Genomic DNA, 14,461 nt, shown 5'->3' with positions numbered 1-14,461 from the left:
TGTTAAAAGAAATTTTAATAAGTAACCAGTTTTCGGGTTGGTTAATTGACCAGACTTTATCGAAAAAAGAAACAAATTCTAGAATTTTCTAACGATATTCTGGAAACAACAGAAAAGAAAGATGCTTTTTTGTTCTCTACCATACGTTCCAGGGTTGAGTGAAAAACATAAAAGAATTTTTTAAAATAATGACTTAAAGGTAGCTTTAAGAGGTAGGAATACTTTGGCTAGTTTTTTTTTAATTCTGGGAAGGATCAGAACTTCTGTAGAGCAACAAAGTGGGGTTTATAAAATTCCATGTTCTTTTGGAAGCCCTAATGTGGGAAGTACTAACAAAAATTCAAAAATGGGATTGCTACAACATCATAATTCTATTTCATCGTCTTTAAAGTAAAATACTACACCTGAAGAATTCACGTCGGCTCTTTCGGAACATATTTATAATTATACAAATCATTTTCTTTTGTTTGAAAATGTTTCTTTGAATTCTAGGGACCAAGGTTTCAAGCAAATTTTCAGGGAAACAATCGAAATTTAAAACAATTTATTCAAGAATATTTCCATAAACAGAGATACAGTTGAATTTCGATTGAATTCAATTTATGATAATTTACTGAGGTCAAAAAAAGTAAATATCACCTCACCTAAGAGCTATGACCTCTGTCCATGTAATTTGTCAAACAAATCTAATGTTTACTTGAGTCTCTTTTCCCCTGAGCAAAAGAGACAGCTTTGGCTTCACGCTCATTAATAATATTGAAAATTGACGGATTTGACACGCTTATGAGTTCGGCCTTGGTGTCTAAATCCACCTTATTGCTCTGCAAGAGCGAAATATGAAAGTTTTTTAAGCAAAAGGTGGCATTGTCACCCAAAAGTATTTCCACGGACCCATGACGTTTGCAGTGCCTCAAGTGATTTTTGCTTTTAATTTCTTATAGAATCTAGACTTTCACATTGGACAATAGTAGTAAGTTTTCCCTTTATAATAATTTTTACTTTCACTTAAACTTGACTAGTGTTGGGGGTAGGAAATAAATGTCCAATTGAATCAGAATCTTTGGCTGATTCGTAAAGAAGCCAAACCCAGTGTTTCACTGGTTCAATGGATGGAGTCCTTATTGAATATATTACATCTTTTCTATCTTTGAGTTGTCCACCCTCATAATCTATATCGTACTTCAGCCCTGAAACTCCAATCTTTAAATGTTCACTTGCCCTTTCAAAAATGTTTACCCCCTAAATTGTTACAGTATGTTGGCTTTTAAATAGTTAAAATCAACTTTAGGAAACTCTGCGCCCTCCCAACCCTCATTAACAGACAAATTTTCCAAATATGTTCATCTTCCATTCATTTTCATAGGCTTATGCCCAGTGACGACGACTGAATACTTGAAGCACTCTAAACCCTAATCGAAACGAAAGTGTTTTACTCATTTACACCGACTTAAATTGGTATTATATTTTCAAAATTCCCTTCCCTGCACCACCCCTAAAAACAAGTTACTGTATAAACTTTGTTAGATATCAATTTCAATTCTCTATAAATAAAACAAATGACCCAATCCCATTTTGATTATGATTTTCTAACTTATTATATTTAGATACTTCCCACCCTATCCGAAAAAAACCCTCATAATTGTAAAAGTCTGGGTGAAGTGTCTTTATTTCTGTTTGTGGGTCATGAGAGTAGAAATCACCCATCTTTTCATTAATAAATCATTTTTTATGTGATGGATACTTTCAGTATATTTTTCGAGAAACAGGCGAATCTTGCTGACATAGGGGTGTGCTGTGTCTACTGGTTCCGCAGGGATACTACAAATTTTAAGAGTCTAGAAGGGATCTCCAAACTCTATAAACATGAATATTCGCATTCGTATTCGTTTATTTAAATAGCTGTCGCAGCACTCAAAAATGAATGCTAAATTATGCTACTTTTACTTCACAAAATTATAATTAAAACTTGTTAAATTCTCTTACGAAATATGCTACAAAGGAGTTTGCGAATCTGTTCGTACGGCACTTGACTGGTTCTAGTTTGTTTTAATGCCTAGTATGTCTGCTGAATGATGCGGATGGTGGAAGTATGTATCGGAGCTTTTCGTTTGTTAATAGTGATTTCCCAAATTTCATTTTTAGCTCATGTCTCTGATCGAATAAGGTGGGCAAATTCAAGAGCATAACGGCACTTTCTTACCTGCTGAAACTGGGTCCAAGTATTATCCTAGAAGCGCGTTTTTGGACATGTTCTAGTTCATCTGCCATGTAAGCTGTGTTCTGAGTTTGTGGAACCCAAACGGGACAACAATACCTGAGGAAAGGCCTGATGTAGGTTGTATACGCCAGCAGGAGCTGACGATCAGAGAAGCCTAACCTGCGCATACTTATTAAACTCTGGATTGAGTAGTGACCTTTGTGCACAATATTGTCTACATGCTGCTTAAACGAGCAGTCACTTGTAAATGTTACGTCTAGGATTATTGCAGAGGAAATAATTGGAAACAGAGCATCTGGGATAGTGATATCTCGCTTGAGTTAATTAAATCGTCAAACTTTTGATTTCTATTCATTCAGATGTAGACTATTCGACTTACACTGGTTGATGAAGTCTGAAAAAAGTCGAATCAAGCTGCTGATTTGCTACTGCATTTTCGATAATATATTTGAGAAGTGAAGATAATTCATTAACAAACTTGAAACGCTCTTCAAATTCTGCAAGGATAGGGTTGATGACGGAAAGAAATAAAAACGCAGCTAATTTTTTTACGTGGGGCATCCACAGGGTAATTCTGACCATTCAGAGCAGGTATCTTCTGCAAACAAAGGGTAAACTGATTGCCGTCTCCCTTGTAAAAATTATCTCACTAACAGTAGTATTTGTTTCTTAGCTCCCATTTCTTTCAGATTAGTTAATGCAGTCATGTGTTTGATAAGGTTGAATGCTTTTCGGTAGTCCGCCAGAAATAAGCCGACAGCACTTTTAGAAGTGTCCAGCCACTGGCCGATTAAGTGATACATTCGCATTACATATATTGAAGTGCTACTTGCCTCGTATGCAACCATATTGGCAAGGATCAATCGCAGGAGCAACTTGTTCTAACAAAGAACTGTAGATAAAACCCTCACCTACTTTTGCTAAGTTAGGAGTTATCGAATTTGTCTCAGTTGGTCACAGGACTGGGGTGTCTTGACTTTGGTATAACACGAATATATACAACTATCCACATCTTTGGAAATGGTTGTTCTGAGGAACATTGGTTTATCACTTATGCAATAGGCTTTACTTAGAAAGTTGAGTACTTTTTTAGTAATTTCACGGGGAGTTCACTTGGGTATGAGGTAAAGTTGCTATGTAGTTGTCCAATTGCATAGTGAACTGCCATTTCTGACACCTCTACAATTTCATCATAACTACTGCTGTTAATGATGTCACACATTTGTTCATCACTTACTGTTGGGTGGTTAGTGCAAATCTGAGTAAGGAATTCGTTGACTTCCGAGGCTTTAATCAGACCACTGTCTGGGTTATTGATTCGTATTTCGTTTCCTTTCTTTTTCCCACTAAGCCGTTTTACTGCGTCATGCCAATTATGAGAATCTGACTTGAGTGAAGTTCTATTTTTTCCCGTACATATCTTTTTCTAAAAGCTTAGAGGGCTGAGACGACTTTTTTTCTTATTTTGTTTGAATTCAGTATGTCTCATTCAGCATGGCGTTTACATCGTTCTTTGATCATTTTTTTTTATATTAGTATCTAACCACGGCTTATCCGTCTCACAAATCGTGCGTTCTTTAACTGTAAGACATTTATGGTAAATTTGCTGCAGAATCGAGCACAGTGTTTCGACCTTGTCATCAATATTTGTTATAACATAAATTGGATCAAAGTCAAAGTTAGCGATCCACCTCAAAATGTTTGGATGGAGCTTTCACTGAGGGGTCTGAAAACGATTTTAACCTTTTTTGGTTTCGGTATATTATTTCTGCTCTTTGGTTTCCACCAGAGAACGTTTTTTTCTGTCTTAGCAAGTGGTTATAGGGAAACTGGTGGTTCATAAGGCACCTCAAGATTCGTTAGTATGAGGTATAGTATACTATCACTTTCAAGAGTGGGAACATCGACCACTAGTTTTAGATCCAACACACTTGAAATCCACTTTTTGTCGGTTAAGTTAAAGTCTCCAGCATTGATGAAAGCTGGATTACTGAATTGTTTCCGAAAGTTTTCAACTTGATGCTGCAGAAACATCACTAATTCACGTCTGTTGTGAGCACTTTCGGGATAGTATACTGCTGCTAGAATGATACACGAATAAGTTCTTGGTAACCCTCTAGGTCTGCACCATAGCCAGATTGTTTCAAGACAGGAATCTGAAGGGTTATTAAGGTGTCCGCATGGCAAGTCTTTACGGCAATAGATACCTTCTCCACCTCTATGTCGTGTGTCGTCTCTGTCACACCTGGTATTGAAGAAGTTCAGATAGCCTCTTATAGCACCTGTTTCAGTAGTAGTATCCCAACATTCAGTAATTATTGCTAAAGGTGTCAAGTTGATGCGTAAGACAAATTCTAACTCGTCCACTTTATTTGTCAGTGACCTGGAACTACACATAATTAGGCTTGGGAAAATTGTTTTGGCACTTAGACTGACAGGTTTTATCACAGTAGTGGGATTATCTGAGTTGTTCGAAGCTTCGTTGTGGTATTAGGGCTTCAATGTTGGTACTGTTGGATTAGGCTCTAAGGATTTTATAGTAACTAAGCATGTCTCATTTTGCTTATTCTTTGACTTTTTTGTTCCACTGTCAATACGAACTATACTGATTACTAGAATCCTGTGATCACCATTATAAAGTGCACGGCGCTCTTTGCGTTCTCGGACCCTCTTACCTGCGTGCTTGTCGCACCATTGCTTTTTCTTTTTTGGCTTAAGCTGAATAGTAGTGACATGGTCATAAGGTTTGTACAGTTGGTATGCGATGAAAATTTCAATAATAGATGGTGCCAGTGGTACGGATTATAAATGCTTACCTTTCAGAATGCTTTTTAGGCTAACATCAGTTTCTTCTGCTTCTATGTTTAGATATATTTGTGGCAATACAATCACTTGATTAGTTATTAAAATTATCGTCACTCGAAAATAGGTATATCTCAAACACAAACAAGCTAAACTAATGTAGTATGATATGCAAGCCTCAACGGTGCAACATTGCGCAAAGCAGTACTCGCTAAATAAAACTCAGGAAATACAGGGATGAAAAAGCACCACTATGATCTGGTTTCTCCATATCACTGCAAGAGACAGGCGCCTGTTTTTCCAGCACCCTATGGACCTCTCTTGTTGGCACTTGCACTAGAAAATTGTCTAAGAATTCACCAACGAAGCCAAGATTCCTCAAGAAACTCTCTACATTAGAGTTGGGAGAAAGTCTGCTAATCGGGCTCACCCCCTACTATAATTCAGCCCAAATTCACTATTCTCAAGAAGTGTACTTAGGTTTTCACTGAATTCCGAGGGTGGTTTAGATTAGTTAGCCTAAAAACTAAGAAGAGGTTATAAAGTTAATTGAAACACTTTTGATTTCATCCATTATAGAATTCATATTGGGCGAAAGAAAATAGTTATCGTCCAGAGTTGGAAGGAACTCACTACTACCTAAAGATGTATTGACCATACATGGGAATCCAAAGGGAACCTTCAGATGTGTTGAGACCACACTACCACCTAAATGTGCAATGTCCATAAAAGGGCCCAAAAATAGACCCTTCGGATGTATTGAAACCAGACTACCTGATAAGAATTCAATGATTAGGATTTTTTCCATACATGAACCCTTCGAATCCATAGCCCACCACGCTACAAACTATAAATTTAATGACCATGCATGAAGCCTTAAGTCAATAGCACACCACACTACCGGCTTCAAATTTAATGACGTAAAATTACCCCGTAAGATGTCTACCCTTTACGATTCACGTATTATAATGTTCGAAATATTCTTAAGAAAAACTTACTGAGGGGATGTTGGTGTCCATTGCTGCTTTTCACCAAAGAAATCTGGTAGTTGCTGGTATATCCATGTATGACAATCATTTGCGGCTTGGAAAAACAATACCAAATTTACTCTCTTGAAATATTTATGATTGTGAGCTCTGAAAAGAATGTAAATCTAAAGACCCTCAAAGCCATATGAACTAACGGGTCATGGGCTCGTTATTATACTGAAAAAAGATTCTTAATCTAAGGACCCTCAAATCCCCTCTTTGAAAGAAGTTCAACACTAGAATGCATTATTTTTAGTTATTAGTCTGAAAATAATATCTTATTCTTATCTTTGTCCCTGGGGTCACCCCTCATAGTAAGGGCCCCCTGATATTTGCCCCCGTTATTAAGTTGAAAAAAGAAATCCATTGGGCAACACCCCTCAAATCTCCTCCTTAGAGGCAAAAGTATTACACCACTAAGATATTGTTCATAAATTTGGGATTTCCTGAAAAAAAACATTGGGCAAAGCCCCTCTCCTCAAATCCTCTTCTTAGAACGCAAAGTTTTCAACAGTAAGTTCTTATCACTCTATTTTCAATACAGTAATTTTAGCTTGAAGCATGGAAAAAAAGTTCCAATAGTAAGCTAAAAAGACTGCGTTACTTTTTAATGAGGGGGGTTGCATTAATATAGATGGGGATGATATAGATTAATTTAGATTATATAGATTAATAGAGATTAATATAGATTAAAATAAGATCGGGGTAGTAATAGTTCTCAAGAAAATTTAGGGAAAAGAACTTCAAAAATTAGATTATTTTAAGGAGGGGACAGCATCATTCCATTACCCTCTCTCAGAGGCAGGTCTCTCTCATTCTCCCTTTATCTCACGTTTCTTGCCTTTTGATAGATCCTATTGTTTTTGCGTGAATGAGAATATTCAACAGGCTGAAGAAACATGCGTGTTTACCGCTAATAAATAACATTTTCGAGAAATATCATTAGATTTTACTCACATAAAGGTCAGCGGCGTTCCTGCGGAGGGCAGAAGAGGGTACATCATGCAATTGAATGGGGGCCTTAAAAAGCCCTGTGCATATGATGACTGAATATCTTCAAGTCCTGGCGACCTCCTGAAGCGTCGGTCCCAGTTGCGGATCCACGTGGGCATTTCATTGGAATTGCTGGTCCTGATATGGTCTGCAGCTTCACTTCCTAATGGCCAAGGGAAAACAGAGGGTCCCAAATATTCAGGACCTGGATTGCTAACATTGAATTAAAATCAAGTAGTTGTGGGCTTCAAGCCATGGTTAATTGTAGAAAAAGCCAAGACAAATAGTCCGATTTATTGAGAGGTAAATCTGGCCTAAGCCCTCATTAGGATTGTTCAAAAACAATATCAGTTCATTTTTCAATAGATAAGTCTATCTCTATCAATGCGTGATTCCTAAGGCAGAACTAAGGTAGATAGTCGAAAAACTAAGATATTCATAACACCAATAGTTGTCCAAGTATTTTATTAAATGGAACGGATAAATGGAGAGAGTAAGTATAACTCTCTTATTGGGCCAATTCTTGCTTGTTAGCTGTTAGAAAGACACACCCACCTAGAATCTCAGGCAGTTTGATTAATAATTTAAAATTCACATAGAACCGTTAGATTACCTGGAATGAAAGGTAAACAAGGCATCCCTACCTATGGTCGTAGGTAGGTTGACCAAGTAATCAGAATTGACACATGACCGCTATTTGCGTGGAATGACAGGAAAAAAGCATCCAAAGCCAAATTGCACTCATCCCCAGGGAGTAAAAGACAAGGCGATTGATTCAATTGATAAATTTATACATTTGCACTAATAAGAACCCTAATAATAGATTTTGAATTAATGCTATTGTATTACTTCGAGGGTGCAGGTCTTGAAGTGATCGTATATTCAGCAGTAGGCATGCTTAGTATAAGTGCTGCCCTTGCCTTTTTTGGACGAGGGGGGGATTGGTCCAATTTTTTTTTTAAAAATAGATAAAATTTTGTGTTTCACGAAGTGAAAAAATACACCTTTTTTAGTGAAAAATATAACTTGCACCTATCGTACCCCCACCAACCTTAACAAGGCCAAAGACTGTGCCTATTTGAAAATTAGATGTGTAAACCACTTTTCTCAATGAGGAACTTAAATTTTCTTAATCTCAGTAAGAGTACAGAAAAATTTGAAGCAGCATATATCATAGATCGTAAGCTCGCATTTTTATTCTCTCTATAATATAGTAAATGAAAATTTTTTTCAAACATATTTCTTTCTTGACCTGTTGTAGTTAATAAGAAATATAATGTTTTTTTCAAATAACTTCAAACTAATTTGAACATGAACCCGTTTAAATTTAACTCATTGCAACCCCCTTTCTATATTGTTGTAAGAAACCATACTTTTGACGAGGATAAAAGAAACTTTTTTACAGAAAAAGTGAAAAATTCAATCTAGCTAAGTAATTTTAAATTCCTCAATAATTTCTTTGTTTTTATTCTTGCGATAATATTGTTTCAAGAGCTTTATATAATGTTCATTAAATATTTAAACTCGTCCCCGTTCATTATGATTATCAAATCTCTATCTGTTCACCAGCTTAAATTGTTATGCATGTAGTTTTTCAAAGAAAAGATTTTAAAAATTTGTCAGATATATATATATATATATATATATATATATATATATATATATATATATATATATATATATATATATATATATATATTTATATATATATATATATATATATATATATATATATATATATATATATATATATATATATATATACATATATATATACACACACATATATATATATATATATATATATATATATATATATATATATATATATATATATATATATATATATATATATATATATATATATATATATATATATATATATATATATATATATATATATATATATATATATATATATATATATATATATATATATATATACAATATATATATATATATATATATATATATATATATATATATATATATATATATATATATATATATATATATATATATATATATATATATATATATATATATATATATATATATATATATATGTATATATATATCTTGAAAAGAGAAATCACCAATGCAACAGCAAAAACACAAAAAAAAAAAAAGAAAAAAAAAGAGAGACAGAAGGAGAAAAGGAAGACTGTTTTCCGAAATTAGTGATTAATATAGACCAGCACTTGAATGAGGCCTTAACCCTACTCATCCATACAATCACATAGGTCAAACAGCATAGCCATACACAATCAACCATAAAGAATAATCCATGGACAGGCAGTCATGTCGTCAATAAGTATAAATCGTCATTTACCAAACAATAGAAAAAATAATAAAGACAAATAATTCAGAGGCAACAACCAAACACAAGGGCTCATCAGGAGAATACACTGGCCTATATAGGGTTTCGCCACTTTAAATTCAAAACCCAGCACAGTCTTGTGGCTACCACAGAATATCCATGGCATCCCCGTGTCATGTATCACCCCCAAAATACATGCCTATGAAAACAAAACAGAAAATGTAAAACAACCAAGTAACACCAAAACAAGCTTATCCTGTTAATATATCCCTCTTTTTAGCAACAATAGGTAAACTAAATAACCTGCAAAAAACCTGAATGAACTAAACAATTATAAAATTCATCTTTACCATGTGGCTAATTTAAAAAAAATAATCCGCTCAATTAGAAACACAATTCAAAATAAATGGCGCTGCAACAACAATTCTCGAACCTCCAAAATTAGTTGAAAATTTCTTTAAGTATTTCTAGATAATTCTTTTGATATTTATTTAAAAGTTCGTTATTATGAAAACTAAATTTTTTTAAATTGCCAAGTTAATTTATTTGCAGAAAAACCTCTTGATATCAATTTTTGGCTTAAGATTTTACATCTATTTTTAAAATCAATATAATTACAACAAATCCTTGCATAGCGAAGAAACTGTGAGAAAAACGCTGACAATGTGATATTTGAGTGTATATTGCTTTCAGGGAATGGGAAACTAATCACTTCAAAATCATCCGTTTTATTATACATTTTAAAACTTAATTTATTATTATCACAAATATTAATATTTAAATCTAAGAAATGATCTTCATGACCAGTGCCATGACTAGGTTCAAGAATAAGCTCTGATGGATATATATTTTTAGAAATATCAATGAAATCATTACAATTTAAGACCAAAATATCATCTAAATATCTTTTATTGTTTGACAAAACATGTTTTAAATTAATGGGATTATTCTTATCCATCATATATTTATATTCTAGTTGACTTTAAAACAAGTCAGCTATAAATGGGCTGGCATACCCCCCCCCCCCCCATTGGAATTCCCACAATTTACTTGTACAAATCACCACCAAATCTTATATAAGTATTGTATAAAACCAATTCTAATAACTGAAAAATCATATCCAAGCTGTAACATCTCAAGTTAAATGTATTATTAAAGCAATTTGTCCATATAGCTTTTTTATTATAAGTGTCTATTTTTAAGAATCTTTTACTAGATAAGAGGAAATATTTCTTGATAGCAGTTTTTAAATTTTCAAACACTACATTAAGTGATAAATTAGTATACATTGTCGCAAAATCGAAAGACTCAATTCTTTTAGCTGAAACCATTGTTAAAGAATCTATTACCTGCAGTGAATTATTAAGACTCCAATATGGATTAAAATTTGAAAATTTTTTAATACCAGAACAATAGGTTTTAAGTTTATTTACAATTTCCTTTAAAATTAAAGAGAGGTCAGTATTAGCAATGCGGGCTGGACTTTTAGCTGCTCCAGCAATAAACCGTGGTTTAGGGGGATTCTTATGAAATTTTACAGTCCAATACAGGAAAGGGAACTTTTTATCATTGTCATTTATTTTAATATTAAAATTTTTAAAAAGTATTTCTTCAGTCTTTTCAATTAAATTCTCATCCTCTATATTTATCTTTTTGTAAACATTAGTTGTGCATAACTCCCTTTTTAAGATATCACAATACAGCTTCTGACAAATTATGGCAAAATTATTATTAGCTTTATCCACTGGCACAATTACAAATTCATTCTTTAGATTAGCAATTGCTTGTTTAATCTTCCCATTATAAAATAATGATTTAGTGCTACTATTTTTTAAGTTAGAATGTATTTTATTTCTTATTCTACTAAAAATTAAATTCTTCCAACTTTGAAAACTCTCTTTGTTTTTATTCTCTTTCCTACACCACTTATCAATAAATAAATCAAAATCATTTTCCAAGCCATCAAGAACACTCGATGGTTTCAGATGATGAGAAAGGCGGAAATTAGCCCCTTTATTCATTATAATTTGAAGATCATTTTGCTTTATTATTGACAAGTCCCCTGTTATAACATGTTTGTAAGTAGGATTTACAAATGGGCCAAGTTGCTTACAATTACAAACCGGTTTCCAATTTATATCACTATCTAATCTTTATAGCATTAAATTATAATTAAAAATAATTTGCCCAATAGTTTTTGAAAATTTATAAGTTAAAACTGGACTATCATTATAATTCAAATTACTAGGAAGGGCCTGTTTCACATGCCGCTGTTTTAAAATTTCTGGTAAATTAATATCTTCAATCTGCTTACAAGTAAAATTAATAGATAAATATAATCTGTTATCCTTATTACTAATATTATCGAACTTTTTCTTTTTTTGAAATAAATTTCGTTTTAGTTAGAATGCAAATTGTATCACATATTACTTTAAAATTATAATCAAGAGCTGTATTATTCTTTACAATCCAGAAAAGTTTGATTAGATTCCTCTTGGATAAATTATTTAGACATTTTATTACAGAAATCATACCCCTGGATTCGAGTAGCTGGGATAGATCTATAGAAAGCATATGCACATCTAATTCATTTTTTCTATTATTTTTCCTATGTCCTCTTGATCGTTTTTTACGTTTAGTAGGACAAGTAAAAGAAGGATGGTCCATAATACCATCAATACATTTAACAACAACATGAGACATGTCACCATATTTTGCTACACGATCATTTAGCCCAAAAGGATATATATATATATATATATATATATATATATATATATATATATATATATATATATATATATATATATATATATATATATATGTATATATATATATATATATATCAGCACTAACAGAGAAACAAACCCATACCATAAAACCAAAAATATAAAAAATAATAATAAATTATGAATAATAAACTATAGATAAAGAAAAATAAAAATTACCATATTAACAAAAATGAAAGACAGACGGAGAAAGGAAGACTGTTTTCCTACTTTAGCAATTAAAATAGATCAGTACTTGAACGAGGCTCTAACCCTACTCATCCATCCAATATATATATATATATATATATATATATATATATATATATATATATATATATATATATATATATATATATATATATATATATATATATATATATATATATATATATATATATATATATATATATATATATATATACACACCCTGTACGTAACAAGCGTCTAATTAAATCCTTATTCTAGCTAACACTATTCATTCAAAGATGTGTCTTCAATGCCCATGTACGTGTCCTGAGGTGGCCTGTCTAACAAATAATGAAAATGCCATTCCCAGAATGATTAGCAGAACTGCAGGTAAACTTTTCACTTTTTTTAAAAAGTAGAATATAGTAGAATGATGTTAAAAAATAAAGAACAGCTTAAAATATATACAGTGGTCAGTTCTGTGTCGTTTAAGTAGACGTGTAACAGAATTTTACAAGCAAAAATAATTCTTGTAAAAAAAATTCAAGTAAACTAAAAGAGTGACATTAAAACTTAAAACGGAAAAAATTATACTTTATATAAAAAGGTCTGCCAATAGTATCACTCCCCCTTCCAATCACTCAAATTATTGGAAGGTGCCTTAACAATGATGAGTGCCTACTCCTTTTCATTAGCCACTGAACAGTCATTGAACACATTGAACAGTCAATGTGCACTTGTCTGAATTAAGTTAAGAATTAGCCCAGAATTAGTTGCACGGAAAGATTTCAAGAAAAATGTAAGAAAAATGAGAATGTGCTAAAGCCTTATAGGGTTGCCAAAAAAGATATAGAGAAGCAAGAAAAAGTTTTTAACACTTTGATTGTAAATGAAGACTTATTTTGTAAGGAAGAATTACTGAGACAACTAACAAGATTAAACAGGATAAGACCACAGTTACTAATAGTGTGATAGACGAGATTGTTAAATATAATGAATATGAGGTTAGAAATACGCTAATGGAGATTCTAAATATTTTGAAAAAAATAATTACCTAGTCTTTGTCCAAATACTTCTTCATGTAAATTACCATTAGAAATGAAAGCTTTCGGTAATTCCATTTCATTAAAGTCATTTGTGTAAGAATTTCCATTTTCCAAGTCCATTTCCCGGTGACTATTTATATTGACACTTCAAGTGTTTCAATGCCGATGATTAACAGTTGAACGGGTATGTACTATTAAAAAGTTGAAAAGATTTTTCAAATAAAATGGTTAGTTTGGCTTTGCAAGAACACTGCAACAACTGATCCATATTTTTTAGGCCATGCTTGGGTTACATCGGTGCTTTGTCAAGTAGTTTAACTTCTTTTGAAGTTAATTCTAATGTTTCTTTAAACCAGGTATTATGCTTGAGATTTAATCTGAAAAAATCGTAACTTTCTAGCCAAAGGTCTTGTATCTTGTTAGTCGAAAAGAAAATTAAGTTAATGCTATTCCTGAATAACCAATAAGCATTAATTTTGCAATTTACACCACACAGAACGAAGACAAGGTATTAAAAATAAATTTCTTAATATTACCGACAGATTTCTCTATGAAACATTTTCCAACATAATCAGAATCATTGAAATCGTGTAAAATACCATCCACGATTTCAAGTTGCTTTCCTTGCAGATGTATATATCATCTCCAGGAGTAGCTGACTTACTAAAATTTAGAAATTCTAAGTTATGATTAATTATCTATTTCTTTATAATGATCATACTATATTCATTAATCAAAAACCAAATTTTGCCCTAATATTACTACGTATTTAACTCTAATGCAAAAGTACAGAGCACGACTGCTGAATAAAATCCTCTGCCAACTGACTTTGTACCTTTTCAAAATTGCTTTTGGATCTGTTGGTTTCCAAATTTGAGAATGTGTGCCGAGAGTATTTACGTTACAGAAAGCATTTTCGACAGTTCCCAATTCTTCTCTGGCATCAAACTACTGTTTATTGTCGAACTCATGGCCACGAGCCATCCATTCTATTTCGTAGGTGACAAAATATTTTATGAAGAGTTTTGAGAAATTCTAAAGTAGTTAAATTTTTCACATGATAGAAAGAAAATAGAAAAACTCGGGTTGAGCTAAAA

General features: G+C 32.4%; 1 protein-coding gene across 1 annotated transcript in view; it reads left to right on the top strand.

Moving 5' to 3' along the window:
* Positions 1-14,461, top strand: part of LOC136031563 (galactosylgalactosylxylosylprotein 3-beta-glucuronosyltransferase S-like) — a gene marked incomplete at its 3' end in the record, with an annotated part of 221,092 nt that overhangs the window by 57,858 nt on the left and 148,773 nt on the right. The window contains 1 exon segment of the mRNA XM_065711232.1: positions 12,598-12,708. Within this exon segment, the coding sequence (XP_065567304.1) occupies positions 12,598-12,708 (111 nt within the window).

Source organism: Artemia franciscana, chromosome 9 (genome assembly GCF_032884065.1).
Source record: "Artemia franciscana chromosome 9, ASM3288406v1, whole genome shotgun sequence".
Classification (NCBI taxonomy): Eukaryota; Metazoa; Arthropoda; class Branchiopoda; order Anostraca; family Artemiidae; genus Artemia; species Artemia franciscana.
This window is presented reverse-complemented; position numbering and strand designations above follow the sequence as displayed.